At 60.7% G+C, this 26,272-nt stretch overlaps 1 protein-coding gene across 1 annotated transcript; it reads left to right on the forward strand.

Moving 5' to 3' along the window:
* Positions 1-739: 739 nt before the first annotated feature.
* SHARPIN (SHANK associated RH domain interactor) lies at positions 740-26,264 on the forward strand. The gene is made up of 14 exons (XM_090040891.1): positions 740-984; positions 5,776-5,950; positions 10,771-10,881; positions 11,248-11,389; positions 13,168-13,258; positions 13,614-13,899; positions 14,788-14,930; positions 15,467-15,640; positions 20,338-20,498; positions 20,631-20,742; positions 24,162-24,341; positions 24,839-24,937; positions 25,080-25,223; positions 25,447-26,264. The coding sequence occupies exons 1-14, from the start codon at positions 781-783 to the stop codon at positions 25,525-25,527; spliced, it is 2,103 nt and encodes a 700-aa protein (XP_089897017.1). The 5' UTR covers positions 740-780; the 3' UTR covers positions 25,528-26,264.
* The last annotated feature ends 8 nt before the right edge of the window (positions 26,265-26,272 follow it).

The following is a 26,272-nucleotide window of genomic DNA, read 5'->3' on the forward strand; positions in this document are numbered from 1 at the left end:
GCAGCTGGAGTCCTGCGTCCAGCTTTGGGTGCCGCACTTCAGGAGGGATGTGGACAGCATGGAGAGGGTCCAGAGGAGGCCACCCGCATGGTCAGGGACAGCAGGGCAGGCCTACGAGGAGAGGCGACGGGACCTGAACCTGTTCAGTCTCCACAAGAGAAGGCTGAGGGGGATCTGGTGGCCTGTTACAAACTAGTCGGGGGGGATCAGCAGGCATTGGGGGAGTCCCTGATCCCCTGAGCACTGCCAGGAGTGACCAGGAATAGCGGTCACAAGCTGGCAGAGAGGAGATTCAGGCTGGACATCAGGAGGCGCGACTTCACGGTCAGGGCGGCTAGGGTCTGGGACCAACTTCCAAAAGAGGTGGTGCTGGCCCCTACCCTGGGGGTCTGTAAGAGGAGGCTGGATGACCCTTGCCGGGGTCGTTTGACCCCAGTACTCTTTCCTGCCATGGCAGGGGGACTGGATGATCTGCTCAGGTCCCTTCCAACCCTAGAAACTATGAAACTATGAAGGGGAAACCGCCCAGTGCCCAGTCTGAGCAGGGGGAAATCCCGTCCTGCCCCAGTGTAGCTGGCACCAGGGGAGCCTTGGCCCAGCCCAGGCCCCTGGGGGTGGCGGAACGTTTCACACGCGGCACCTTCGGCGCCATGGCCGCGTTTCTGGGCGGGGCGGAAGTGCGGCAACCCGGAACCCTGGTTGCTGGGCAGCGTTTCCGAGCGGGCCGCGGCGGGACGGACCGGAGGCGGAAGTGTCCGCGCGCCGCAGGCTCGGGCGGGGATGGCTCTGCCGGGCCCAGCGGGGCCGTCGCCGCCCACCGTGTTGGTGGCCGTGCGCGCCCGGGTGTCTCGGCCGCCGCGCCTCGATCCGGCCTCAGCCCCGGCGGACTCCCCGGCGCGGCTGCAGCTCAGCGTGGAGCCGGGGCCCGGCGGGCAGCAGCGGTTCCGCCTCCTCCTGCGCCACACGGACCCGCGCCCGAGTGGGGTAAGGGCCGGGGCAGGGATCGGGCCCCCAAGACCTCGGGATCGGGCCTCTCTTGTCCCAAGATCGGCCCCCCCACCTCAGGATTCCCTTCGCCCTGCAGGATCGGGCCTCTTGGCTTAACTCCTATCTCAGGATCAGGCCCTCCCTGCCTCCAGACTCTCAGGATCAGGCCCCATCTCCCCCGTTTCAGGATCAGGCCCTCCTGGGCATCCTCCCATGTCAAGATCGCTCGCCCCCCCCGTCAGGATCTTGGATAGCCTCTGTGTCAGGATCGGGACCTCCATGCTCCCATTATCTTGGGGTCTGGTCCTTGCCCTTCTCCTCCCAACCGGGATCGGGCCCTTCTGGCTCCGCCCCCATCCCAGGGTGTGGCCAGGAGGCGGGGCCGGTGGAGCAGGTGTCCCTGGGCCACGAGAGACCACCCTCACCTGGACCCGCGTGTCGTTCTCCTCTGGGCAGTGAGGCGCGCAGGTGAAGGTCCCAGGAGGCTTTGGGCTGGTTCCCATGCCGCTCCTCGGCCGTGTGCGGCTCTGCAGCAAGCCCCGGGCACCGCTGCGCGGCTCTGCTTCCGCGGGGGGGTGGCGAGGCAGCATTGGCAGGGTGCACCAGGGTGAAGAGAGAGTCTGTGGTGCGTGCTGCCGACATTGGGCTCCAGGGTGCCTGGGTGGGTTTTCCTGGGTGAGTGGGTTGAGGTTGCGGCGGGTGGCTCATGCCTTCGGGCCAGGCAAGGGTTCTCTGGGTGAGGTCAGTGGGGGGCTTGCCCTGCTCCCTGCTCTCTTCCCCCTCTGCTTACACACATTCTTCCCAGGCTCCTGGCTTGTCCCCAGGTTTGGCCCATTCTGGCCATTTGTCCCGGCCGCTTCTGCGCTCTTCCTGGAGGAGGGGAGCCAGGGGCGTCGTGTCCCGGCAGGTCCCATTCACATGTGGCCGTTGCTGCGCCTTCACAGGGAAGGCGGCGCTGCAGGGAATAACTGGACCCTCATGCCCAGAAAAACTGGGGACTTGGCCTGCCCCATTCCTGCCTGGCTGGGCTGCCAGCTCTGGGATGCACAGAGACTTCCGGGCCATGGTGGGTCCAGCTGAAAAGCCTCCCAGTGAAGCTCTGGGACAGGCCCAGCATCCCCCCACACCCCAGCCCTGCTCCTCTGTGGGCAGCTGCTGCTCCGCTCCTGCTCTGGTGCCAATGTATTGTCCCACCCTTGAATGGGGTGTCTGGGCACTGCCGCCGGGAGCAGGACCATGTCTCCCAGTCCCCCAGGGCTCATGTCCTCTCCAGGTACGACTCCACTTTCTCCTCCCTCTGGTGCCCCTCTGGGACACCCCCCCCCCCATCCCTGTTTGCTGCCTGACACCCCTGTTCCCTCCACCTTTTCGTTTCCCCTTCCCAGATGGCTGTTTGGGGGCCTGAGGGCCAGGCAGGCGGTGAGAAAAGTTCTTGTGGCATGGCTGTGCTGGCACCCTGCGTGTGGGCCTGCCCAGGCAAGGTGGCAGTGGGAATTTTATAGAGGGGACAGATGCAATCCTTTGTGCTGCCTGGTTCCCTGTTGCTCACCTGCCCCGGTCTGCTCCCTCCCACCCCGTGCTCCGGTTCCCAGGGGTGCAATGGCCTCTGGAAGCTGCAGTGACTGCGATGCACTTAGAAAGTGGGTTTTTTAAACCTAGTGCCTCGAGAATTGACACAACACCCGGTTGATCAATAGCAGAAAGGCTTTAATAACAATACCACAACCAAGCTATAAAAGCAAATGACAGAAAAAGACTCTTTCCCAAAATAAAACGAGCTACTCCCCAAAGTCCTAGTACATATTTAGCAGCTGCAGTGTTTTCTCACCAGTGCAGGTGGTGGAGGCTGGTCCAGTCTTACAGCTTTTACCAAGCAGGATCTGGTGCTGGTTAAGCCGGGTGTGATGTTGCCGGGTGTGATGCTGCAGTGATCTCTCTGCTTTTCCTGGAGTTCATACTTGCCATCCCATTACAACTGCCTCCTGTTTTGGATTGGTCTAGGTGTGGAGACTTGTGTTTCTCTCAGCCCCTGGAATTATAGTAACTTATAGTTACAAGTGATGGGTCTTGAGTGGTCAAACAGGATGCTTAGAGGCATTAGTGGACCTGTTTTTGGGTATTTGTTTATCAATGGGGCAAATTTGCAATAGGGGTGCAGGGCTTTTGGTGTGAGGGGGCAGAGCCCAGCCTTGGCCTCTGCCCTTCCTGTACTGAGGGCTTTTAGGGAGGCTGCATGGGCTTCTGTCTTGGTTTGGGGCTGGCCAGTGTGCCTTGCAAAGCATCTCTTAACACAGTTGACACGGGGTCGGTGAGGTGTGGTTGACACCACGAAGCCCCCTGAGCCAGGGGGCTGTGTTGAAACATTGCTTATGGGGGTGTGGAGGAGCATGTGGGGGGCGGGGTGTCTCCCTGGACAAGCAGTGTGCGAGAAGCCAGCCCTTGTAGAGTCATGGGCATGGAGAAACCTTCTGGGCTGGGCAATAGTGTAGCCCAGTCCCTCCCTACCCCACAGGAGCCCCCAGACCCATTCCCCTTTCCTGCCATGTGCAATGCTCTGGCAGAGCTGCCAGCTCTGATTGATGCATGGAGCCCAGCTCCCCAGCAGGATTGTACCCTCTGGTCCCCTGGCAGCTCACTTAAAGGCAGGCTGGGGATCATCCTTGGTGTCCTGGTCATACCATAAGCGCTCCTGGGCTTCGTGGGCAGTGGGTGATGCTGATCTGAGGACCCCAGTTGCTGCATGGTGACCTTGCAGCTGCGCTGCCCCTGGAGCATTCCCCGAATGCACTGAAGCAGAGCTGGCGAGGCAGGGATCCGGTGGCTGCTAGCCAGACCCGGAGCTCCCACAGCCCGAGCCAGGCTGCAGTGCCAGCAGGAGCGTCCTGTGCGGAGCTTGGGGAGATAACAGAACCCACCAAACCAGCTCTGCAGTCCCACTCTGAATGACATGTGTGGGACAGAGGGCACAACAGCCCTTCTCTGGGTGCCTGCAGCATGGCCAGCTCGTGGCTGCTTCTCCCTTTCTCTGCATGCCCAGCTCAACTAGTGCCCTCCCCTGCAGCAGCAGCATGGTGGTTCAGGCTCTGCTGCTTCAGGAGACTTGCCCTGAGCTGTGGGGTGCTTCAGGCCAAACCTGCCAGGCAAGAGGCAGGCGAGATGGCTGCAGACCGCTGCCCTTGGATGATGGACGTGGGGCAACAGGCGGGACAGGAGGGCTGCAGCACAGGTTGCTCACTCTGGGTCCAAACATGTCCTGACCACCGTGCCCCAGTGCCCTGCAGTGGGGAGCTGTGACCCAGGCTGCTCTGTGCAGGGCAGAGGTCGCCTTCCTGTCTTCCAGGTCAGCGGCTAGAGGCAGAGGGCAGGGCAGGGTCCCAGAGAGGGGAGGAGAGGGCGCCGGGTTTGTTTGCCAGACAATGGCAGAAAACCTCTTTATGGCAAGAGATTCATGCTGCTCAGAATGGATTTAGGGGAAGGAGCTTAATCTCCTTCCCCGAGGTTGGGTCAGCTGCCGGACACCAGGGCATGGGTCCGATCAGAGACGATGTTCCTGTCCCAGTGTGTGGGGCCAGATGTACCAAGGGAGGGAGGCATTGGTATGGCCAGGGTGCTGAGTGGCTTGTGCTGCAGGTGCCGTGTCCAAATACCATGTTCCTGTCCGGCCGGAGCTCTGGGTCTGGTGCCACTGCTGCAGCGGGTGAGGTGAAGGGCAGCAGGGAGCCTTGGGCTGTGCATTAGCTCGGTCACGTTTGCTCCGTTCTAGTAACCACAGCAGGGAGCGGCAGGGCCGTGAAGGAAGCTGAGGAGAGGAAACAGCCAGCCAGAGAAAGCTCCTGTTCCTTCCAGGCCCCTCCTCCTCCTCCACCCTGTGACGCCACAACACGGCTGGGCTGCATCGGCTTCCTGCTTTCCTGTCTAGCATGTCACAGTGACCTGGGATTGGGAAAGCAGGGCAGCTCTGCCCAGGCCACCTCCTGGCTGAGGCAGCCGGCTCTCCCCAGTTGCCCTGCGCAGACCAGGAGCAGGGGGAAAGGTGTGGATATACTGGGGTATTCGTGGGCCAGAGGGGAGGGGGAGCCGTGAGACGTTGGGGTGAGTCAGCTTTGTGGGGCAGTGGGTGTGTGCGGAGCATCGTGGCCTGTGAAGATGAGGTCCCTACCTGGGAGTTCCCAGGGGAAGTTGGAGGGCAGAGAGAGTGTCCCGCTGTGGCAGGCGGGGAGTGAGGACCCATGACCGGGATTGGGAGCCAGCCCCAGGGAGACTGTGCTGCCTCAGGCACCCCTGGGTCTAGTGCAGCAGCCTCCTGTGCTTGGAGCCACGGTGGGGAGTGTGGAAGAGGCCATGGGCAGTGCTGCTGCCCCACAGTGCTGGAGCTGGCTGCAAGGTGCTGTCTGTGTGCCTGGGGAGGAGGCTTCTTTCATGTCGGGCCAGGGCAGGGGGTGGCAATCGCCAGTGGCTTGCACTTTGGCAACAGGCAGGCTGTGATCCCACAGACTCACATGGGTCTGACCACGACATGGTTGTAAGAGCACGGCCCATGCCTAGAGCCCCCTCCCTTGGGGATGGAGCCCAGACTCTGGTGCACATGTGTGGTTTTTTCTGTTGAGGGCTTGGGGCAGAGTCAGCACTTGGCCTGCACAGAAGTTCCCCATGGGGGGAGGGGAGGGGACGCCTATGGTTCCCCAGAGCCCCATGTGAGGGGTGTGGAGGACAGGCGTGGGAGTGCTGTGGCCTCATTCTGTGGCAAGAGCAGTTTTGTGACCCTCCCTCTGCTGCCTGTGCCCCCAGAGCCTTGTGGAGTATGACCTTAAGGACATCTCGTATGTGGTGAAGAGCCCCACGTGCCATGAGCTGGCAGCCACTGGCTGTGTGGAGGAGCCCATGGTGCTTACCTTCGAGGAAGAGCGGGAAGCCCAGAAGTGGTGGACGGTGGTAAGCAGCTCCCTACGGGAGGTGCAGAAAGGTAAGCAGGAGCCACTGCGGGGATGCAGCTAGGCTCTCCCAGCCCAGGGCAGGGCCTGGAGCCCCAGGGTGGCAGCCATGGGACCCAGCATGGAGCCGACTGCAGGTGGGCCTAGGAGGCTGTGAGTGCAGCCTGGCTGGGTGATGCCAGTAGCTTCGACCTGCTGGGCCTGGCATGCGTTCCCAGGTGGGCAGAAGCTGGCATTGCTCTGTATGATGCCCAGGAGAGCCAGGCCATTCCCCACAGGTGGGGTGAGGGCTCTGCACTGGCTGTGGGTGGGTGGGAGGGGTGCTGGGCTGACCCAGATACCGGGCTGAATGGGGAAGCAGGTCAAAGCTGGTGCCTTCCTTAGGCCCTGCCTGCTTCCTACCTCCATGCCCCACACCTCTTGGCCCCAGACCAGGGCTGGCACTTGGGACAGGTCTAAGCTTCCCTGCCCCAGTGATGTCTCTTGTACCCTGGCTGCCCTGGATTGGCTGAGGCTGCCCTGGGGAAAAGGTTGGGCTCTGAGCAGGAGAGTGCAAGCACAAGGCAATACCTGAGGATGGCCAAGGCCTCTGGAGTCCTTGCATGTGCCAGCAGGCTGTGGTGACCCCAGGCCCCTGCCAGCAGGTGGTCAGTTCTGTCCATGCTGAGCAGCAGGAGCAGTGAGCCAGCTCCTCGTGTAGACATGCCCCTCCGTAGGGTCTCCCACCAGCACATCCTCATCAGGGGGTAATGCAGGAGGTGCCCCCCCTGCCAGAACCCAGCCCTGCCAAAGCTGGGCGAGGCAGCAGAGAGGCACGGTCATGCCGCAGGGTTTCAGTGGCAGCTCGCATCCATCTGGGGACTGAGCTCAGACTGACAGCACTGGGGGATTGTGGTCTGGGGTTGGGGGGCAGGCCTCTCTCATGTCACTTTCTGCCCACCTCCCCCAGGGGATCTGCAGAGGCAAGTGGGCTCCCAGAGGAGAAGGCTATGAGAGTGGGGGGGGGAGTTGGAGATGGCACAGAGTGGGGTAGCCTGAGCACCAGGCAGCAGGAGGTGACGTGGGCAAGGAGGGAGGAAGGGGTTGGGAAAAGGAGGGGGTGTTAAGTAATAAAATGGGATTCTGGACTAGTATTAAATGATTGACATGACACTTTATTCGAGAAATGACAGAAAGGCTTTATTTACTAAAGGTATCCAAGGTTAAATGAGCCGAAACGAAAGCAAAGTCCAGTATTTAGCTGTAAAGTCATAATTTCTCACCAGTACAGGCAAAAGAGGTGGTCTGTTTGTCTTGTCAGCTTCTCCAGGTGCAGATCCGCTCACCTCCGAGGCAGCTGGATGCAGCAGCAGTTTGTGTCAGAGATTTCTAGGTCTTGAAGCACACCCTCTTAGCTGTTTCATTGCTCTTCTTATACCCTTTAGCTCAGCATCTTCAAAGCATTCTTGTAGTTGTGTAAATCAAGAGAGAGCCCCAAGCAGTAACTGGCAAGAAAGTCCTGTTAATCAGACTACTCATTATTGGTTACCAGAAAGTCCCAATTTGAATGAATTACTACCAAGTTTGGAACGTATCAAGAAACTGATTAACAACCAGGAAAACGCAAGGGTTTTTGAGGAGTCATCGTTGGAGGACAGCGATCATCACCTGCTGGAATTCACCATCCAGCGCAAGGTGGCAAAGGCATGCAGTAAGGCAGCGGCCCTAGATTTTAGGAGGGCAGACTTCAACGAGCTAAGGAGGATAGTTGGAGAAGCGCTGAGGTCCCGGGGGGGAGGGGAGCCGGGTGTCCAAGGAGAGTGGTCACTCCTTAAGGAGACGATCCTCCAAGCCCAAAGGAAGGTAATCCCGATGAGGATCAAGGGGAGCAGGAGGGCACACAAGCCTCCGTGGCTCACCAAAAGCATCCGGGAATGTCTCCTTGCTAAAAAGGAGGCTTACACCCAGTGGAAGGAAGGGGTCATCACCAGGGAGGACTATTCTGTAGTTGTTCAGGGATGTAGGGGGACAGTTAGAAAGGCCAAGGCAGAGATGGAACTAGGACGAGCTTCCCAGATTAAGGACAATAAGAAGTCCCTTTTTAAATACATAGGGGGCAAAAAGGAGGTCCCGGGTAATGTGGGGCCCTTGCAGGACTCGTTGGGAAACTTGGTCATCACACCAGACGGCAAAGCTAACATGTTTAATGATTTCTTTGCCTCCGTTTTCCTAAGTAGGGACCAGAACAGCCACCTCCCTGCTGGGCCCCCCTCGGGCTGCGGGGGAGGCACACCTGGGCCACGGGTTAGCGAGGATTTAGTTAGGGAGCTTCTGGAGTGGTTGGATGTATTCAAGTCAGCCGGCCCGGATGATCTCCACCCTAGAGTTCTAAAGGAACTGGCCGAGGTCATTGCCAGTCCCCTGGCACGGCTTTACGAGCACTCGTGGTGCTCTGGTGAGGTACCAGAGGACTGGAAGAGGGCCAACGTGGTCCCCACCTTCAAAAAAGGCAGGAAGGAGGACCCGGGAAACTATAGGCCGGTTAGTCTTACATCGATCCTAGGCAAGCTGTTTGAGAAAATTATGCTGGCACACATCCAGGAGGGACCAGCAGGGGACTGCATGCTTAGGGGCAACCAGCACGGGTTCATCAGTGGCAGGTCCTGTCAGACCAACCTGGTGGCCTTTTACGATCAGATCACCAGATCATTAGAAGCAGGGGTAGCAGTGGACGTTAGATGAGCACCTTGCCGGGGTCATCTGACTCCGGTGCTCTTTCCTGCTAAGGCAGGGGGTCGGACTGGATGATCTACCTAGGTCCCTTCCGACTCTAGCTACTATGAAACTATGAAACTATGGACATCGTCTTCCTGGACTTCTGGAAGGCCTTCGACACTGTCTCTCACCCCATTCTCATTAAGAAACTGGGGGCTGTGGGGTAGACACCCACACAGTCAAATGGGTCGCCAACTGGTTGGAGGGCCGCACCCAGAGGGTGGTAGTGGACGGGTCCTTCTCAACCTGGAAGGACGTGGGCAGTGGGGTCCCCCAGGGCTCGGTCCTCGGGCCCGCACTGTTCAACATCTTCATCAGTGATTTGGACGAGGGGGTAAAAAGCACCTGTTCAAATTTGCTGATGACACTAAGATGTGGGGGGACGTGGGCACACTGGAAGGATGCAACAGGCTACAATCAGATGTAGACAGGTTACAAGGGTGGGCAGATGAGAATAGGATGGGTTTCAACACAGACAAGTGCAAGGTGATGCACCTGGGGAGGAACAACCGGCACCATACCTACAGGTTGGGGAACTCCCCTCTTGTCAGCACGGAGGCGGAAAAGGATCTTGGAGTCATCACTGATGCCAGGATGAACATGGGCCGGCAACGTGGGGACGCGGTCAGGAAGGCCAACCGCAACTTGTCCTGCATCCACAGATGCATCTCGAGCAGGTCCAGGGAGGCGATCCTCCCCCTCTATGCGGCACCGGTCAGGCCGCAGCTGGAGGACTGCGTCCAGTTCTGGGCGCCGCACTTCAGGAGGGATGTGGACAGCATGGAGAAGGTCCAGAGGAGGCCACTCGCATGATTGGGGGCAGCAGGGCAGGCCCTACGAGGAGAGGCGACGGGACCTGAACCTGTTCAGCCTCCACAAGAGAAGGCTGAGGGGGGATCTTGTGGCCTGTTATAAACTAGTCAGGGGGGATCAGCAGGCACTGGGGGAGTCCCTGTTCCCCCGAGCACCGCCAGGAGTGACCAGGAATACCGGTCACAAGCTGGCAGAGGGTAGGTTTAGGTTAGCTATCAGGAGGCGACTTCGCGGTCAGGGCGGCTAGGATCTGGAACCAACTTCCAAGAGAAGTGGTGCAGGCTCCTACCCTGGGGGTGTTTAAGAGGAGGTTAGATGAACATCTTGCCGGGGTTGTTTGACCCCAGTACTCTTTCCTGCCATGGCGGGGGGTCGGACTAGATGATCTGCTCAGGTCCTTTCCGACCCTAGAAACTATGAAACTATCAAGGGAACCACTAAAGCAAAACAAAAGTAAATTAGGAGATAGCAGCAAAGCAAGAGTAAATCAGGAGGAGATATCTATCACATATGGAGAATGACTCTTCTTGCTTATAAACATGAGAAATATTTACCATACTAATTAATCAAGGATAGACATTTCACACAGCTACATACCAGACAACTAGGAACCTGCTTAAAATCATCAAGAATATATAGTAAGGTAAGGTAGAAGTGATACCTCATTATTTCTTCTCAGATGGCATAGCTGCAAACTCACATCCTCTTGCACTATGCTGTTGTCATCAGTATTTTGTATTTTAACTTTTATGAGTAGGCCTCAGCTTAGCTTGAGTTTCACAGTCATCAGGGAGTACTGTCCTCGTCTGGAGGGACAGGAGTGCACCAGGCCCTTGGCCAGGGTGAGGCCCTTCTGAAGCATGGTGGGAACCCAGGGACAGCAGCCCCCATTCCTTCCACAGCTGAGATCACAGGGACCCTGGGCCATGGACAGCTCAGGTGGGGGAGCTGACATTGCCCTGCCATCTCCAGCTGTCTGTGGCTGCTGACAAAGGCTGGTGGGGAGGGAAAGCCAGCTGCCAGGAGCCAAGACCACTGTCAGCAGCTGTGCTGTGGTAACCCTTGCCCATGTCTGTCCCTTCCAGTGTGGAATGGGAGTGAAACCACAGTAACATTCAGGGGTGAGTGGCTCTGCTCATATTCACTGCAGTACAGTCTTGGGCATGCAGAGTTTGGGGCTTGGTGATGCTGTTTCCCTGCTGAATGAGGGACGAGCGCTGAACCGGCTGTGTCGCTGGCGGGGGCTTTTGCGCCTCTACCCTGACAGCCTCTCTCTCTTCTCCAGCTACTGAGAGCACCGGCATCCTGGCAGCACAGCCTCTTCCACTGCCCTCAGTCATTGGCAGCCCTGCAGCCGCTCCGGAGGAGGAGGCATCCCTGGAGCTTTCTAAGACAGGTACCATGCCGGGGAGAGGGGTTCACATAGAGCAGGCTCATGGCCTGGCTGCAGAAGTGAGGGCCAGGCCCAGGCCGCCATCTGCAGCTGAGCTGAGCAGGTTGATGGGCTGCTCTTTCTCCTGGGGCCTGGGCATCCTGCCTGCTGCACTCCCCAGGTGGCAGCCAGTGCCCAGGCCCTGCTTGCAGGAAGAAGAGCACAGGGCTCCCTGCCGCTCCAGGCCCAGCCCCAAAATGAGCGTTGCATGGTCCCAAGGGGGACTGTGACCCCACACTGTGCCTGGGCCACTCTATGCCATCACAGCTGCTTGCCCTGGGGCCCCAGACTGATGCTCATGAGCCCCTGGCTCTGCCCTTCCCTCCCCAGAGGACCTGGTGCTCCGCCTGTCCCTTGCAATCGAGGTGGGGAATGAGCAGGCAGCCTCGCAATGTGCCACGGCGCTGGCTCGGCAGCAAGCCTCTCTGCGGATCCAGCTCAAGGAGTCCAGCCACCCCACCAGTGAGATCAGGTGAGCTCCAGCCCCAGAGAGGGCAGGCTGGGACCCTTCCCCTGCAGGTCTCTCCACAGACTTTGTGGTGTCACCACTGACCCTTGGATTGCAGAAGCAGTGGGTTGAGAGAGAGACTGCTCAAGAGAGAGGAGTTTTCCCCTCCAGAGCAGACAGCACACACTTTTATACTAAGAAATCATAGAATCACAGACAGCGGGGGCTGGAAGGGAGCTCAGGAGGTCACATCTAGTCCAACCCCCTGCTCCAAGCAGGACCAGCCCCAACTACATGATCCCAGCCAAGGATTTCCAGCCGGATCTTAAACCTCCAAGGATGGAGACTCCACCACTGCTCTGGGTGGTCTGTCGCAGTGCTTCACCACCCTCTTAGTAAGAAAGTTTTCCTAATATCCAACCTCAACTTCCCTTGCTGCAACTTGAGCCCATTGCTCCTTGTTCTGTTGAAATGCACTAGCAGCCTTGCAAGTGAGTCTTGGTCCCTACCTAGTCGCTGGGACATTCAGGGGCATGTTCCAGTGTTCAGTAATCTAGTGGGCCAGCAAAACTTTGCTCTCAAACTGTTTCATACCTTTTGTTCCTTGCATAGCCTTTATTTTTCTCCTGCTTGGACTGCTACTGGCTGCTCACAGTCCACATATGTCATCAGTTTCTTAGAACTGGGCATTTTTCCAAAACCTGATGTGCTTAACCACAGGCACTTGAGCTGCAGACCTCTCTTATCACACACCCTTCTGATCACACATCCTTCCTCTCTCCATTCTCCTCCGCACTGTCACTGACAGTGCTGATGCCATGACAAAATCTGTAGCTGCTTGCTCAGCTTTAGCCAGGGAGTGACCTTACACCACTTCCCAGGACTAGACACTGCCGTTTTATGGTTGCAGAGGGGCCAGGCTGTGCTGATCTGTGCTGCCAGTGTGCACAGCGGTGGGTTCGATGTAGCTCAGCTACGTCATTGGCCTGTGCCCCAGAATGGGGCTGCAGGCTCTCAGCTTGGTGCTGGCGTCCAAGCGATCCTGGGTGTAGACAGAGGCAGCTGTTGCACTGAGTACCTCACCTGCAGCCTCCATATGTGTGGTGTAGTGCTTTATGATGCTGCTGGGTTGGGCTCCTCCTGGGGGAAGGAAATCCAAGCCATGCAGCATCTAATGCTTCTGAGGGGCTGTAAGCCCAGGTGGTGAGACTCTTGCAGGCAGGAGCTGTCTGGACAGCACATGGCATGGGGGGTGCATGGTTTTAGGGGGTCTCTGGACAGCACCAGAGTGTGAGTACTGAGCGAGCTCCATGCTGGATCCTCCAGGAGCAGGGGGGCCTGGTAGGCAGCCTGCTGCAGCACTTCGTTAACCCACCACGCGCTGCTGGGTCCTGTCTGGGAAGGCTCTGTTGAGCAGGGCAGCAAGGCCATGGCTCTTTGTCACCACGAACAGCGTCCTTGCTGCATGTGGCTCATTATCTAGCATGTGGCTGGTCCTGCTTCTGGCTGGCACAGCCTGGGCAGTGGCCTGGTCCCGCGTGAAACCGTGGCTCCCAGCAAAGGCTGAGCCGTTAGTGGAGCACAGGCCTTTGCTTCAGATGCCAGGAAAGCTTCCCCCAACCCCATCCCTCCTCACCCCCACCCCCATGGAGCGCATCTGTGCTGCAGTGCAGGGGCAAGCACTGTGGCTCAGGGTGGGGCCTGGCTGCTAGCGGAGGGCACGCGGAGCACAGCACATGCCGGCCCAGCGCCTGTGGGAGCATGAACATGGCTCCTTGCCACAAATGGCTTCTCCCTTCCAGCATGAAGGTCTGCGTGGAGGATGCCACATGCTCGGCCAACATCACCCTCCAGGTCCACACGCACATGACTGTCGCCACGCTCAAGCAGCAGGTGGGCTGCATGTTAGGGACCACCCTCCCCCCATCCCCACAGAAAATGGGCTCAGACCTGCCTCCTGCTTCTTGGGAAAGCCCGAAGAGCCCCTGGGGGAGTGCCCTGGACCCCTCCTTCCCCCCTGCCCTGCCCATTCTCCAGCTGCTTTGGCCAGTAACTGGTTTCCCCCACCTTCCCAAGCAAGAGTTGGGTGTCCAGGCTGCCTGTCCCCTGCTGCAATGCTGTCTGTGTTCCCCATGCCCAGAAGGAGGCTTGTTGGGTACCAGGCCCTAGCTGAGCGGTGGGTGTGTGGGGAATGGGAGGCCACAGCTGCAGGCTCTCCTGAGTGTGTGCTGGCGTCTCCCATGTGCAGGTTTTCCAGGATTACAAGTTCCACCCCAGCGTGCAGCGCTGGATCATCGGGCAGTGCCTATGTGTGGATGAGCGCACGGTCGGCTCCTATGGCATCCGGAAGGACGGTGACACAGCGTTCCTCTACCTGCTGTCGGTCAAGCAGGCCGGCCTGTCAGAGCAGCGCTTCCAGGAGGACCTGACCCAGGCCCAGACTGCACTGCGTCCTGCGGCCTCCCTCACTGACAGTGCCGGCATGGATGACAAGCGCAGATGCAGCACCCTGCCCACTGCAGCGCCCCGGAAAGGTGTGACATGCCCCTGCAGCACTGCTGCTCCCATGCTACAGGGAGAAGCCATGTGTGTCCCTGGTCTCCCTGCCCCTGTGTTCACTGGGCTGGGGTAGGGCTGGCAGCATTGGCTGGGACATGGGAGCATGCTTGACACTGGGGCAGTCAGTGAGGGGGGCCCTGGCAGCAGGGGCCCAGGCCATTTCCTCCCTCTGGTAGGAACATTGCAGCTACTTTGCTGTAGGCACAGGTAGGGGAGCTGCTGGGGAACTGCCCAGAGAGACTGCAGGAGGTAGCTGAGGTCACAGAGGGAGCCTGTGACAGCAGGGGTTTGAGCCTTGGTTACCCGAGTCCCTGGCTGGCACCAGACCTTCTGTGCAAACCGGCTGGGGGTGCAGGACCTCTTGTGTGCCCAGTGTCATCCCCCCTCAGGCCAGGCACAAAGGGTTGGGGTTATTGGGGCAGTTGTAGCCTTGGGAAGAGGAGGCCTTTTCTGGGCATAGCCTCATTGAGACCTGGGACATCAGGACCTGGCACTTGCCGGGCTGGGGCCATAGGTGTTGGGACTCCAAGGCCTGGCCCTTGGGGGGACTGCAGCTCCCTTCCCTCTCGCTGCCCTCAGGGCATAGGGGCTGCCCCGACCCCCTTCCCCACTGCCTGTTTTTCAGGGGTGGGGGCTAGTTCTGCCATCGTGGCACAAGCTGGCCTTGGAGAGAGCACTCTGCTCCTGGGCCAGGAACCAGGGACTGCCTGGTGCATCTGGGGATGCCACCTGTCCTGTGTGGGCATTGGCACAGGACATGAATGGGCAGCTGCTGAGTGTGGCCTGGGGGCAGTTTCTTTTGGGGTGACAGGTAGTGTCAGCTCCATGGAGGGTGTGTGATGTGAGTGTTTCTGTCCCTCCAGTCTGGGGCAGCGACAGTGGCAGCGGCAGGAAGATGAACATCGACGAGATCAGCCACCATCTCGACCTGGTGCAGGTCAGCAACCTCCTATACAGCCACCCACAGGCTGCCCTGGCCACTGCGGCCCCTCCTTCACCCGTGCAGGTAGGTGCCTGCTTTCCCTGCTCCCCACTCCTGGTGCTGGTACACCCCGTCTGCCTCAGCTAGTGCCTGCTTCACCTTCCCCTGTTGTCCCAGAGCACTGGGGCCCTCTCCTGCTTAGCACCACGAACATCAGGTGGGGACACTTCTTGTGAGACTAGCAGGAGAGCAGGATGGCTTGCCTCTCTGCAGCCCATGCTTCTGGCCCTGGCAGCGTTGATGAGGGAAGTGCCCTGTGCAGTGTGCAGACCCCTCTGGAGTCTTGGGCAGGGGTGGATCGGGGCAGAGGAGACCCCTTTTGAGACCACTTTTGAAGGGAACCCTGCTTGCCAGGGTGGCTGTCTCATGCCGCTGTGCCTATGGTGACCTGGGCATTGGGGCCACACTGCTCTGCTCTGTGGATGGCCGCCAGTGTGGAGTCTGGTCACAGGGGGTTGGGGAGTCCTGGGTGAGCTCAGGCAGGGTGGAGAGAGCCATCAGCAGCCCCTCTTTCCCTATGGCATGTGGTGTGGGCGACGGACTCATCTTGCTCCCTGCAGACGGGCTGGTCCTGCCCCAAGTGCACCTTCATCAACAAGCCCACACGCCCTGGGTGTGAGATGTGCAGTGCGGACCGGCCACCCGGCTATGTGGTGCCCGGCGGCTACACACCCGACGAGATGGAGCTGTGGCGGATGCAGCAGGAGAAGGACGGGATCCGGCAGTACCAGCAGGTAACGGAGCACGGGGATGGCTCTGGGTGGGGACCAGTCTGGCAGGAGTCTCCTCTAGCGCCTGTCCCTGGCACTGCCCAGTTGTGGACTTGGTAGTGGCTGTGCCAGCCTTACAGCTTGCCAGAAGCCCTCCATGCTGCTCCTTCCTTGTTAGCCCTGTGGCCACTGGGCTAACAGAGAGCCTGGGCCCAGAGAGGCTGCACAGTGCACAGTGCAGTCCCGGTGCACAGTGATCCATGTCTCAGGCTCACAAAGGTGCTGCATTGTGGTGGCCTGGCTCCATGCTGCTACCGAGGAGGAGGAGGGCAGCTCAGTCCTTGACTGGTGAATGCCAAAGGCTGGCCCAGCAGCCTTGCCCTCACCAGCGTCTGTGGTCTCTGTGCTGGGGAGCTGGACTTTGGGGCTGGGCTCCAGGGAGTTTCTGGGTCTAGGCTGTGGTGTGACCCAGGTGCCTGAGCAGGCAGCTGGTGCTGGCTCTCAGTCCTGTGGCTCATCTCGGCCCTGTGGGGCCCAGTGACATGACGAGTGGAGAGATGTAGAAGAGCTGCGGTTGGCCTGGCTGTGCTGGCTGCGCCAGCATTTGCTGGGGCCGCAATCCTGCAAGGCAGCGGTGCCCATGTGGGCCATGGTGTAGACAGGGCTCCACCACGCTGTTCTGTGGTTTCACCCACGCTGTCCCCTGGCCACGGCCCAGGGGGCTGCGGCGTGTCCGGCTCAGCCACTGACCACGCTCTTCCCTTCTTTCTTTTTTCTCCTGTGCTGGCCTCTCACTAGGAAAAGGGAAGGAGAGACGGTGGTCCGGCCGTGCCCCGCACCCTCAGCATGGGCTCCCTGGATGACTTCATCCACCTCTCCTCGGAGTACTGCTAGCCGTGCCCGTGCCTGGCTGACCCGGACCGCCCACCGCAGCCCACTCAGCCCCGGCCCAGCCCCTGCCCCGTGCTGCCACTGGCTTCTCTCGGCCCCGCTCTGGGGCCACCATATTCGTTCAGACTCTTGAATCGATATGGCCCTGGCGGTTCTGCCTTGGCAGTGGGGCCAGCAAAGGCCGGGCTGCTGGACTGTGCCCCGGCGGCAAGTGCTGTAGGGCTGCTCCTGGCTTCCCAGCGGCTCCCCAGCAGCCCTGGGCCCACCTGAGCCGGTGCCCAGGGAGAGCCCTCTTAGTGGATGCACAGACCTTCCCCCCCTTGAACTGGTTCTTGCAGGGTCTCTGTGGTGACTGAGTCCTGAGCAGGTTTGGTGCGATGCCATGTCACAGCGGTCCCAACTCAGGGAGCAGGAGGGCTCTGCCCCAGCTTGGGGCACCTGCTGCTGGGAGCGCCTCCACTTCTCCAGCCACCCTGGCAGCTTATCTGTCCCCAGCTGGGCAGGTTGCTCTGCACTGCTCTGCTGCAGGGCCCCGAGATCAGGGCTGAAACCCAGCTGTGCCACATGGGTCCTGCAGCCGGGACTGGTCTCTCCTGCACCATGGCCCATGTCTCTGTCATGGGGGTTGCGTGAGAGCCTCTCAGGTCTGAGACCCCGGTGCAGGGCAGCAGCGGTTCTTGGGGGGTAGCCACTGCCTAGCTGTGGTAAACTACTTATGGACTTATGCTGTGAGCCCCGCGGGCGGTGGGCCAGGGGCTTATACGTCCTGGGCACATTGGGGTGTCTCTGCACTGGAATTGCCAATGCTGCTGCTGATGGGCCAGCTGGGAGACATGGGGAGGGGAAAGCAGGAGGCTGCTCTATGCCCAGGATCTGGCATTGAGCACTGGAAGCTGTGCTCTGTCCAGCCAGTGGCTGTTCTGGGTTTCATAGTTGGTCGGGTCGGAAGGGACCTGAGCAGATCAAGTCCGACCCCCTGCCATGGCAGGAAAGAGTACTGGGGTCAAATGAACCTGACGAGGTGATTATCCAGCTTCCTTTTGAAGCCCCCCAGGGTAGGAGCCAGCACCACTTCTCTTGGAAGTTGGTTCCAGATCCTAGCCGCCCTGACTGAAGTCGTGCCTCCTGATGTCTAATCTGAATCTACTCTCAGTCAACTTGTGGCTGTTATTCCTTGTTACTCCCAGCAGTGCTCGGGGGAACAGGGACTCCCCCATTGCCTGCTGGTCCCCCCTGACTAGTCTGTAACAGGCCACTAGATCCCCCTCAGCCGTCTCTTGTGGGGCTGAACAGGTTCCTCGTAGATCATGCAAGTGGCCTCCTCTGGACCCTCTCCATGCTGTCCACAGGTTGCTGCAGAGCGGAGCAGAGCTGGGCAGCTGTAACTCGGGTGGGTGATGGAGCCACCCTGGGGTGCCCTGCCCCTGGCAGGCAACTTGGTGACATGGGTGCTGCAGGCTGGGCTCCTATGTGTGGTCCCCATTTGGGTCCCCTGGCCCAAGGCCATGGCACATGCCTGGGCCTGGGCAGGGCAGAGCCTCCTCCCAGGAGCATGGGGTTTGGGTGGACTGGCCAGAGCCCCCCGGATGGAGTCCAGCTGTTCCCCCAGTGGTCACAGATGGGTCCAGTGGCTCCCTGGGCCTTGGAGAGCACTGGTCCCCAGCTAAGCCCAGCGGTGGGGGTTCACCAGTCTCCAGCCATTGCACCCTCAGCATGGAGGCCGGGGCTGTGCCTGGGCCCTCCGCTGTGGAAGGGGTTGGTGTGGCCACCTCCTGTCTGACACTGTACCCCCGTGGCAGAGCTGTTGCTGGAGTGTCCAGACAAGTTCTTTGGTCCATTAAAATGTCCCATCAGAGTGCGGCTGTGCTGTGTCCTTGGGCAGCAGCCGGGTACTCCCAGGCCTGCCTGCGCCACGACTCCCAGCTCAGTCCTGGACAGCGATGCTGGTCGTGGGCTGGCGTCAGGGCATTGGCTTAGCTCTGATCTGTCGGCTGCAGGCAGCTCAACCAGAGCGGGCATCTAGCAAGGCCAGAGCTGCCCAGTTGGGGCCAGCTCTGCCATGACTGGTGCTTTGGGATGGGTGCGAGAACTTGCGGGACTCGGTGTGGGGCATCAAACGCCAAGGCCAGCGGGGACTGTGAGGGGCGTCCGGCCCAGCCCCCGCATGGAGGCAGGACACTGCTGCTGATCCAGCCTCCTCTGGAGCCCCCCCGCACAGGAGATCTCCCTTGTGTGCAGAGCTGCGTGTGCCACTCTCCTGGTGCTGAGCAGAGCAGCAGCATCCCTCCCACAACTGACCCCTGCTTTGGCTGGCACCGGATCCCCCCACCCCAGACTCCTGCCCCTGGCACGTCCCTGGTCCTCTGCCCTGGGGCGCCTCCCCACCCAAGAACGAGTCCCACAGCTGTGGCAAGGGCCATATCACAGCACATGGCCCAGACAGGGAAGAGCTGACATCCTCCTAGGCCACATGGCTGTGTGCATGTGCTCCAGCTCCCCAGGTCACGTGTGACACTGCATGTTCCAGTTCCCCACAGGCACATGGGCATGGAGCTGGACTGGTGCTGCCGGGGTCTGTGGTGGGAAGGGGTGTGTGCTACAAAAGCCCAAGAGAGGGAGACCGTGGCTCTTCTGCCCCTGCCTTGGGCAGCCCCTGTCTTGGCTTTTGCCCTTTTGGCACCAGTGATCCCGGTGCTGGAGGCTGCAGCCAGAGGGTGGGGGCCTACGGGGACGTGCCTGAGCCAGGCGCAGCTCAGGCAATTGCAGCCGCCCCAGCCAGCCCCGACTGATCCTGCCCTTGGAGCCCCCAGCATGCATGCCTCCAGCCTGGGGGCTTCATCTCCTGGGAGAGCAGGGGCACAGCTCCCGTCGCACACCGCGCGACAGAGGTGGTTTGGAGGGGGCCTTGGGAGAGCACGAAAGCCCTGGCTGTCAGGCAGCTTGTCTAGCCCAGACCAGCTCCTGGGGGGGCCTCATGCCCAAAGAGCATGGTCCAGCCTGGGTTGAGTGGCCAGCAAGCAGCCTGGAGCCTGCTGGCAGCACCTGTCTGTGACACTGCGACCGGGGTCTCCAAGCTGCAGGACGCCAGGCGGATGCACCCTCAGGGCTGCCTCCCACCCCTCTAGCCTCCTCCCGAGCTGATCCCTGGCCCAGTTCCAGGGCACCCGCGGCCTCCCCGTGAGCTGCGGGGCAGCCGGAGGCCTGGGAGACGTCCTTGCAGAGCCTCCAGCTCGGGGCTCGGGGGCTGCAAGGGGCTGCGGGCAGCAGGTACGGTCTGTGCCAGCCCAGCTGGGAGCCACGGCCATGGCCACGGCTGTGCTCCCCTCATCTGGTGAGGGATGCCACCTGGCGGCTGCCTTGCCACCTGCCTGCTCTCGCCGCACTTGACCTTGGCAGCACAAGGTGAGGGCTGACCCCAGCATCCGGCTCAACTCCAAGCTGCTGGAGAAGGAGCAGGGGGCATCTCCCAGCCCCTCCTGCTCTGCCTGGGGCTGAGGGACGACCACCCCATTCAGCCACTGGACATCTGCCCCCTTGCGTGAGATGGACCCCATTTGCCATGGGGGTGTTTTGGCTTCTCCCCCAGCCCATGCTGCAGTCATTGGCCTGTGCTGGGGCTGCTGGCAGGTGTCAGGGTCTGTGGGTGTCAGGAAGGGGCTTTTGGGGGCAGCAACAGCCCTAGCAGGGGCAGCTTGCATGCTCCTCCCTGGGACTCGGGTGGGCTTCCCGATGCCTTCCGAAGCTGGGGGCATGGGGGAGCCTGGGCGGGAGGCAGTCCCAGGTCCATCCGGGCGCACCTGACCCCCTTCCCCACCTGCTGCGGGTCACAGGCCCTGGAGGATCAGCGGCTGCAGAACTTCCAGCGCCTGAAGCAGCTGGACGAGGCGGCGCTGGTGCCCAACCAGGAAACCCTGGAGTGCCTGATCTGCTACCAGACCGTGGCGCCAGGGGCAGGCGTGCTGCTGCGCGAGTGTCTGCACAACTTCTGCAGGTGCCGGGGCGATGGGGGCATCTGCCTGCCTGGTTCCAGCTCTGGGGTGGGGGGCACCTGTGCCAGGGTCCTGGGCAGCTGGAGGTGAGGGCTAGGGCTCCCCTGCCTGACTATGTCCCCGTGTGCCCGCAGGGACTGCCTGCAGCAGGTGATCACCTACAGCGAGGAGCCGCAGGTTGCCTGCCCCTTCCGCGACGACACCTATGCCTGCAGCAGCCACCTCCAGGAGCGCGAGATCCGGGCGGTGAGTCCCCGGCTCCGGGGTTGTTCCATGGGACCGGCCGCTCTGCCCCACTGGGACCCAAGCAAGCAGGGTCTGGAGCAGCTGCCAGGCCCGGAGAGACTGGAGCTGCCAAGACTCCTCTGCCTGGAGAGGGGAGGGTTGAGGGGAGAGAGCAGCGAGGTCTGGAGCAGCACGGAATCACAGTGCCGCGGGGCGGGCAGGGAGCTGCGGGGTCACATCCAGTCCAAGCCCTGCCTGAGCCAGGATCAGCCCCGTTCAACCCCCCCAGACAAACCCTGTATCTGACCTTGGAGCCATGCAACACAGTCGCCTGGACACAGCCCCGGGCATCACCCCTGCCCATGCCCGGGATACAGAGGCGCCACGGCCACCAACGTCCTGCTTCTATGGTATCAGGAAGCGTGTGCCCCAAGGCTGGGGTTCAGGGCACCCGCTGAAATGAACAGGTGACAGGTTGAATGCTAACAAGGTGACCCCTGGCTGGATGGCAGCTCTGTGGAGAAGGATTCATAGATTCATAGATGTTTGGGTTGGAAGGGACCTCAGCAGGTCATCAAGTCCGACCCCCTGCCCTGGGCAGGAAAGAGTGCTGGGGTCAGGCGACCCAGCCAGGTGCTTGTCCAGTCCTCTTGAAGACCACCCAGGCAGGGGAGAGCAGCACCTCCCTTGGAGCCCGTTCCAGATTCTGGGAGTCTTGGCAGACAGACTCAACATCTTCATTAGCGACCTGGACGAGGGGGTGGAGAGCACCCTGTCCAAGTTCGCTGATGACACCAAGCTGTGGGGTAAAGTCAGTACACCGGCAGGCAGGGACCGCATTCAGGCAGACCTGGAGAGGTTGGAGAAGTGGGCAGACCTGAACAGGATGCGGTTCAACAAGGACAAGTGCAGGGTGCTGCACCTGGGGAGAGGGAACCAGCATGATGGTTATAGGTTAGGGGCTGCCCCTCTCGGCGGCAGAGAGGGATCTTGGAGTCAGGATTGACTCCAGGATGAACATGAGTCGCCAATGCAATGAAGCAATAGGCAGAGCCAACCGCATCCTGTCCTGCATCAACAGGGGCAGCACTAACAGGTCCAGAGAGGTCTTGCTCCCCCTCTATGCGGCGCTGGTCAGGCCGCGGCTGGAGTCCTGTGTCCAGTTCTGGGCACCGCACTTCAAGAGGGACGTGGGGAGCCTGGAGAGGGTCCAGAGGAGGCCACTCATGTGGTTGGGGGCCTCTGTGGCCAGCCCTGTGAGGAGAGGCTGAGGGACCTGAATCTCTTCAGTCTCTGCAAGAGGAGGCTGAGGGGGGATCTTGTGGCTGGTACAACCTTACCAGGGGCCAGCAGCAGGGACTCGGGGAAAGTCTGTTCACCAGGGCCCTGTTTGGAGTCACCAGGAACAGTGGCCACAAGCTGAGGGAGGATAGGTTTAGGTTAGATATTAGGACAAACTATTTCACGGTAAGGGTGGCCAGAGCCTGGAATCGGCTTCCCAGAGAGGTGGTGCTCTCACCTTCCCTGGAGATTTTCAAGAGGAGACTGGACAGGCACCTGGCTGGGGTCAGATGACCCCTGCCACCCCCGGCGCTCCTTCCTGCCCATGGTGGGGGGTCAGACGCAATGATCTGTCTAGGTCCCTCCCGACTCAGTGATTCTATGACTCTGTGACTCTAAGAGGAGGCTGCAGTACGATGCAGCAGCACAAAAGGCCAATGCGGTTTTGGGCTGCATCAACAGCAGCACGAGGTGTAAGATGCAGGAGGTGGATTGTGCTTCTTTGCTCGACACTGGGCAGGCCTCACTTGGATCCTGTGCACAGGTCTGGGCTCTGAGTTTTAAAAAGGCCATGAAGAAATGAGAGAGGGTCCAGAGGCAGCAACAAAGATGCTCAAGGGCTTGGAAAGCAGGTTGTATGAGGAGAGGTGGAAGGAGCTGGGCACGTTCAGCTGGTGGAAAAGGTTTAATAGTTTCATAGTTTCTAGGGTCGGAAGGGACCCTATGATCATTGAGTCCAACCCCCTGCCATTGCAGGAAAGAGTACTGGGGTCAAATGACCCCAGCAAGGTGTACATCTAGCCTCCTCTTAAAGACCCCCAGGGTACTTAAGAGGGGACAGGACACTGGTCTGCAAATACCTGATGGGCTGCTGGAGAGAAGAGGGAAGGAGCTTATCTCTTGCTGCAGAGGAGGATTGGGACTCATGGCTTGAAGTTGCAGCGAAGCTGGTTTAGATTGGAGATCAGGAAAACCTTCACTGTGAGAGGAGAGAGGCCATGGGAGAGAAGCCAGGGACATGGATTCTTCATCCCTGGAGGTGTCTCTTTCAACCCTACCATCTATGAATTACTAGATACAGCAGTGCCTGTCTTGTACAGTGGGGATTTCCAAGGATTCTGGGCTGTGCTGGGTGCTCCCTTCCTGCTCCACGTGTTGGGGGTTGAAGTGTCCCCAGAGGTGCTGGGTGCTGCAGCCAGGCTGGGGATGGGGTTGGCCTGGGCCAATGCTCCTGCTGGAACCAGCCCACAGGGTCCTTGCTGGAGGGTCTTACCCCCACGCTCAGGCTCAACCCAATGCTGCACTGGGGCAGGAAGGGATTTTTCCTCCATGGTCAGACTGGTCTAAACTGGGGAGTTTTGCCTTCCCCTGCAGCGGGGGAAAGCCTCTATCAGGACTTCTTGAGCACACACTGACATTTTGGAGAAGCAGGACTTTGGCTGCCTCAGCCCCCTGCTCTCCCTGGGGCAGGTTCAGGTGCGAGGTCAGTGCTGTGTCAGGTTTGACAGTATTTGATGCCGAGTTTGGATGATGGTTTGTCTGGGCTGCCTCAGGCCGGGCTTGGTCTGGATGTGACCCCGCTGGTCCCTGCCAGCCCCGTGGCTCTGGGACTCTAGGGTGTGATGAAAAGACGGGACTTGGGAATTTCTGCAGCAAGGAGCAGTTACCTCGTGGGATTTGATGCCACAGGAGGGGGTAGAGGCAGGGAACAGAGCCAGGGTCAGCCAGGGCTGGGCAGATCCCTGGCTGTGGACGGTGTGGCTGGGATGTTTCCTCTGGTACCTCCAACTCAATGCTGGTGGATGTCCAGGCCGGTGCTGAACAGGGGGTGGATCACTAGAGATCCTGTTAGATGCTCCTCCTCGACAGCACCCAGCCCTGTGCGCTCAGGGCCGGATCACGGGCAAGACGGATCATGGGTTCAGCCCTACCGACGTTCCTGTTTCTTGTGTCCCAGCAGGAATTGGGCCTGAGCAAATGGGGGATGAATGTGGGGGAGACCCCAAACCCCCAGGCTCTTCCTAAGGGATCTCAGGGACCAGGCTGCCCCCAGGCACCCCCAACCCTGTTATGCAGCCCGTCAGCTAGGCCCTGCCTGTACCTGGCACAGCCATGGGTGGGTTTGCGTGGCCATGACGGGCTCCGTGTTGGCCCTGCAGCTGGTGTCGCCAGAGGAGTACCAGCGGTTCCTGGGCCGGGGCCTGGCGGTGGCCGAACAACGTGTGCCCAACAGCTACCACTGCCGGACGGCTGACTGCCCCGGCTGGTGCGTCTACGAGGACGCCGTCAACGAGTTCCGCTGCCCGCTCTGCGCCAAGCTCAACTGCCTGATCTGCAAGGTGGGCAGAGCTGGACAGGGGGGACCGGGGCAGGGCTGGGCAGGGGGCACCGAGGGCAGCCCCATGTGCCAGGCCAGCGCTGTGGGTGCAGGGCTCTCAGCAGAGCTGCAGGGGCACTTATGGGGGTGCATGTGACTGAGTGTGTGTACGTGCGTGCATAGGCATGTGGCTGGCTGTGTGCAGGTGCATGTGTCTCTGCGCGTGCATGTAGGTGCGCATAGTTGAGGGCTGTAGATGCGTGGCTGGATGCATGCATGTGCGGACAGGTGTGCATGTGTGTGTGCAAGCACATTCTTGTGCTAAAGGTGGCAGATGGGAGCCCTGGGGAGAAAACCCCCACAACAGCCCTCCCCGCCCTGCCCCCAGCTGCCTGCCCTGCCTTGTGCCCAACCTGGGGCCTGACCCAGCCCGATGGAGGTGCTGGGTTCAGCATGGGGGCAGTGGGTGCTGCTGTATGCCCCCCCAGGCTGCACCACTGACCACGGTGCTCCCCCTAGGCCATCCACGAGGGGCAGAACTGCCGCCAGTACCAGGACAATTTGCGGCTACAGGCTCAGGATGATGTGGCTGCACGGCAGACCAATGACATGCTGCAGGTGAGGGCACCACAGGTGCCAGGGAGGCCTCAGCCGGGCCCCCAGCAGCCCCCATGGCCCAGCCCCGGACCCCTCCACCTGGACGTGCAGCCCCCGTGCGTGGGCTCTTGGTGGCCATGGCTCACCTCCCCTCTCCTCCCAGATGCTGGTGCAGCGTGGCGAGGCCATGCACTGCCCCGCTTGCCGCATCGTGGTGCAGAAGAAGGATGGCTGCGACTGGATCCGCTGCACTGTCTGCCAGACTGAGATCTGCTGGGTCACCAAGGGGCCGCGCTGGGGGCCAGCGGTGAGTTGCGGGTTGCATTGACCCTGCTCAGGCACTTGCAGCCCCGGGCCTGGCCCTGCTGGGAGGAGACGGACGTGGGGAGGAGAAGACAGCTGGGAAGCAGGCCAGGAGCAGGGCCCAGTCTGTCCCTGCAGTGCCAGCTGAGCACTCTGGGCCCCTGGCCCTGGGGCATGTAGTGTCTGGCAGCATACCCACCCTGTGACACACTGCCCCTCTCCAACAGGGTCCTGGTGACACGAGTGGGGGATGCCGCTGCAACGTGAATGGGCAGAGGTGCCACCCCCACTGCCAGAACTGCCACTGAGCAGCGCCCTGCCGGGGAGAGGCCAAGGGCGGGAGCAAGGAGCCTGCATCACCCCCCAGCAGGAGACACAGAGGAGTTGGAGCCTGGGCACCTGCCCTGGGCAGGGAGCAGCATGGACCTCGCTGCAGCCCCACGGGGGTGTCTCCTCCCAGTGCCAGACAGCAGCCTTGTTCCACCCTGGCACAGTAGCACTCAGAGAGGGCACTGGTCACTGGTTTTGGACAGTAGGAGAGGGTGAAGCTGGGCCAGGCTGGGAGCTCCACGTACAGTGGAATTGGTCTGCCCTGGAGCCCACAGCCACCGAGGCCCCAGGGAGCTGTCACCTGGCCTTGCTTTATAGGAGCTGCTGGCTCCGGCCAGAACCCCCGTGTTGCAGACAACAAGGGCAGCAGGAAAAGGGGCAGCAACAAGGCTCCCAGGGCCCAGCCTGGTCTGTTCCTGCTGCCAAAGCCCCCCTCCCCGGCTTGTGCCTGAGCAGCAGCCCAAGCAGCTGCTGCCATCCTGCCAGAGGGCTGTGACAGCAGTGCTGGCCCAGTGCACAGCCAGGCCACAGCCTGAGCCCAGCTGACAGCGGCTCCTGCGAGACTGTCCCCACTCAGTGGGAGGGTGCAAGCTGGCAGCTAGGCCCCCCCCCCACCGTGTCGCGGTGAGCAGCATGTGTGTGGAAGGTGACAATAAAGCCAGTTGTGGGCATGCAGCGTCAGTATGGGGCTGGGCTGTGCTGCCCCCAAATAAGACAGAGGCA

The sequence above is a fragment of the Crocodylus siamensis genome, chromosome 3, assembly GCF_052110815.1.
Source record: "Crocodylus siamensis isolate JL-2025a chromosome 3, ASM5211081v1, whole genome shotgun sequence".
In the NCBI taxonomy this organism is placed as follows: domain Eukaryota; kingdom Metazoa; phylum Chordata; order Crocodylia; family Crocodylidae; genus Crocodylus; species Crocodylus siamensis.

Excerpts from the sequence above, each read along its gene's own strand:
- SHARPIN (XM_090040891.1), top strand. The coding sequence starts at position 781 with ATGGCTCTGCCGGGCCCAGCGGGGCCGTCGCCGCCCACCGTGTTGGTG. Across the intron at positions 11,390-13,167 it reads CACCCCACCAGTGAGATCAG|CATGAAGGTCTGCGTGGAGG; the intron begins GTGAGCTCCAGC and ends TCTCCCTTCCAG. Across the intron at positions 13,259-13,613 it reads TCGCCACGCTCAAGCAGCAG|GTTTTCCAGGATTACAAGTT; the intron begins GTGGGCTGCATG and ends TCCCATGTGCAG.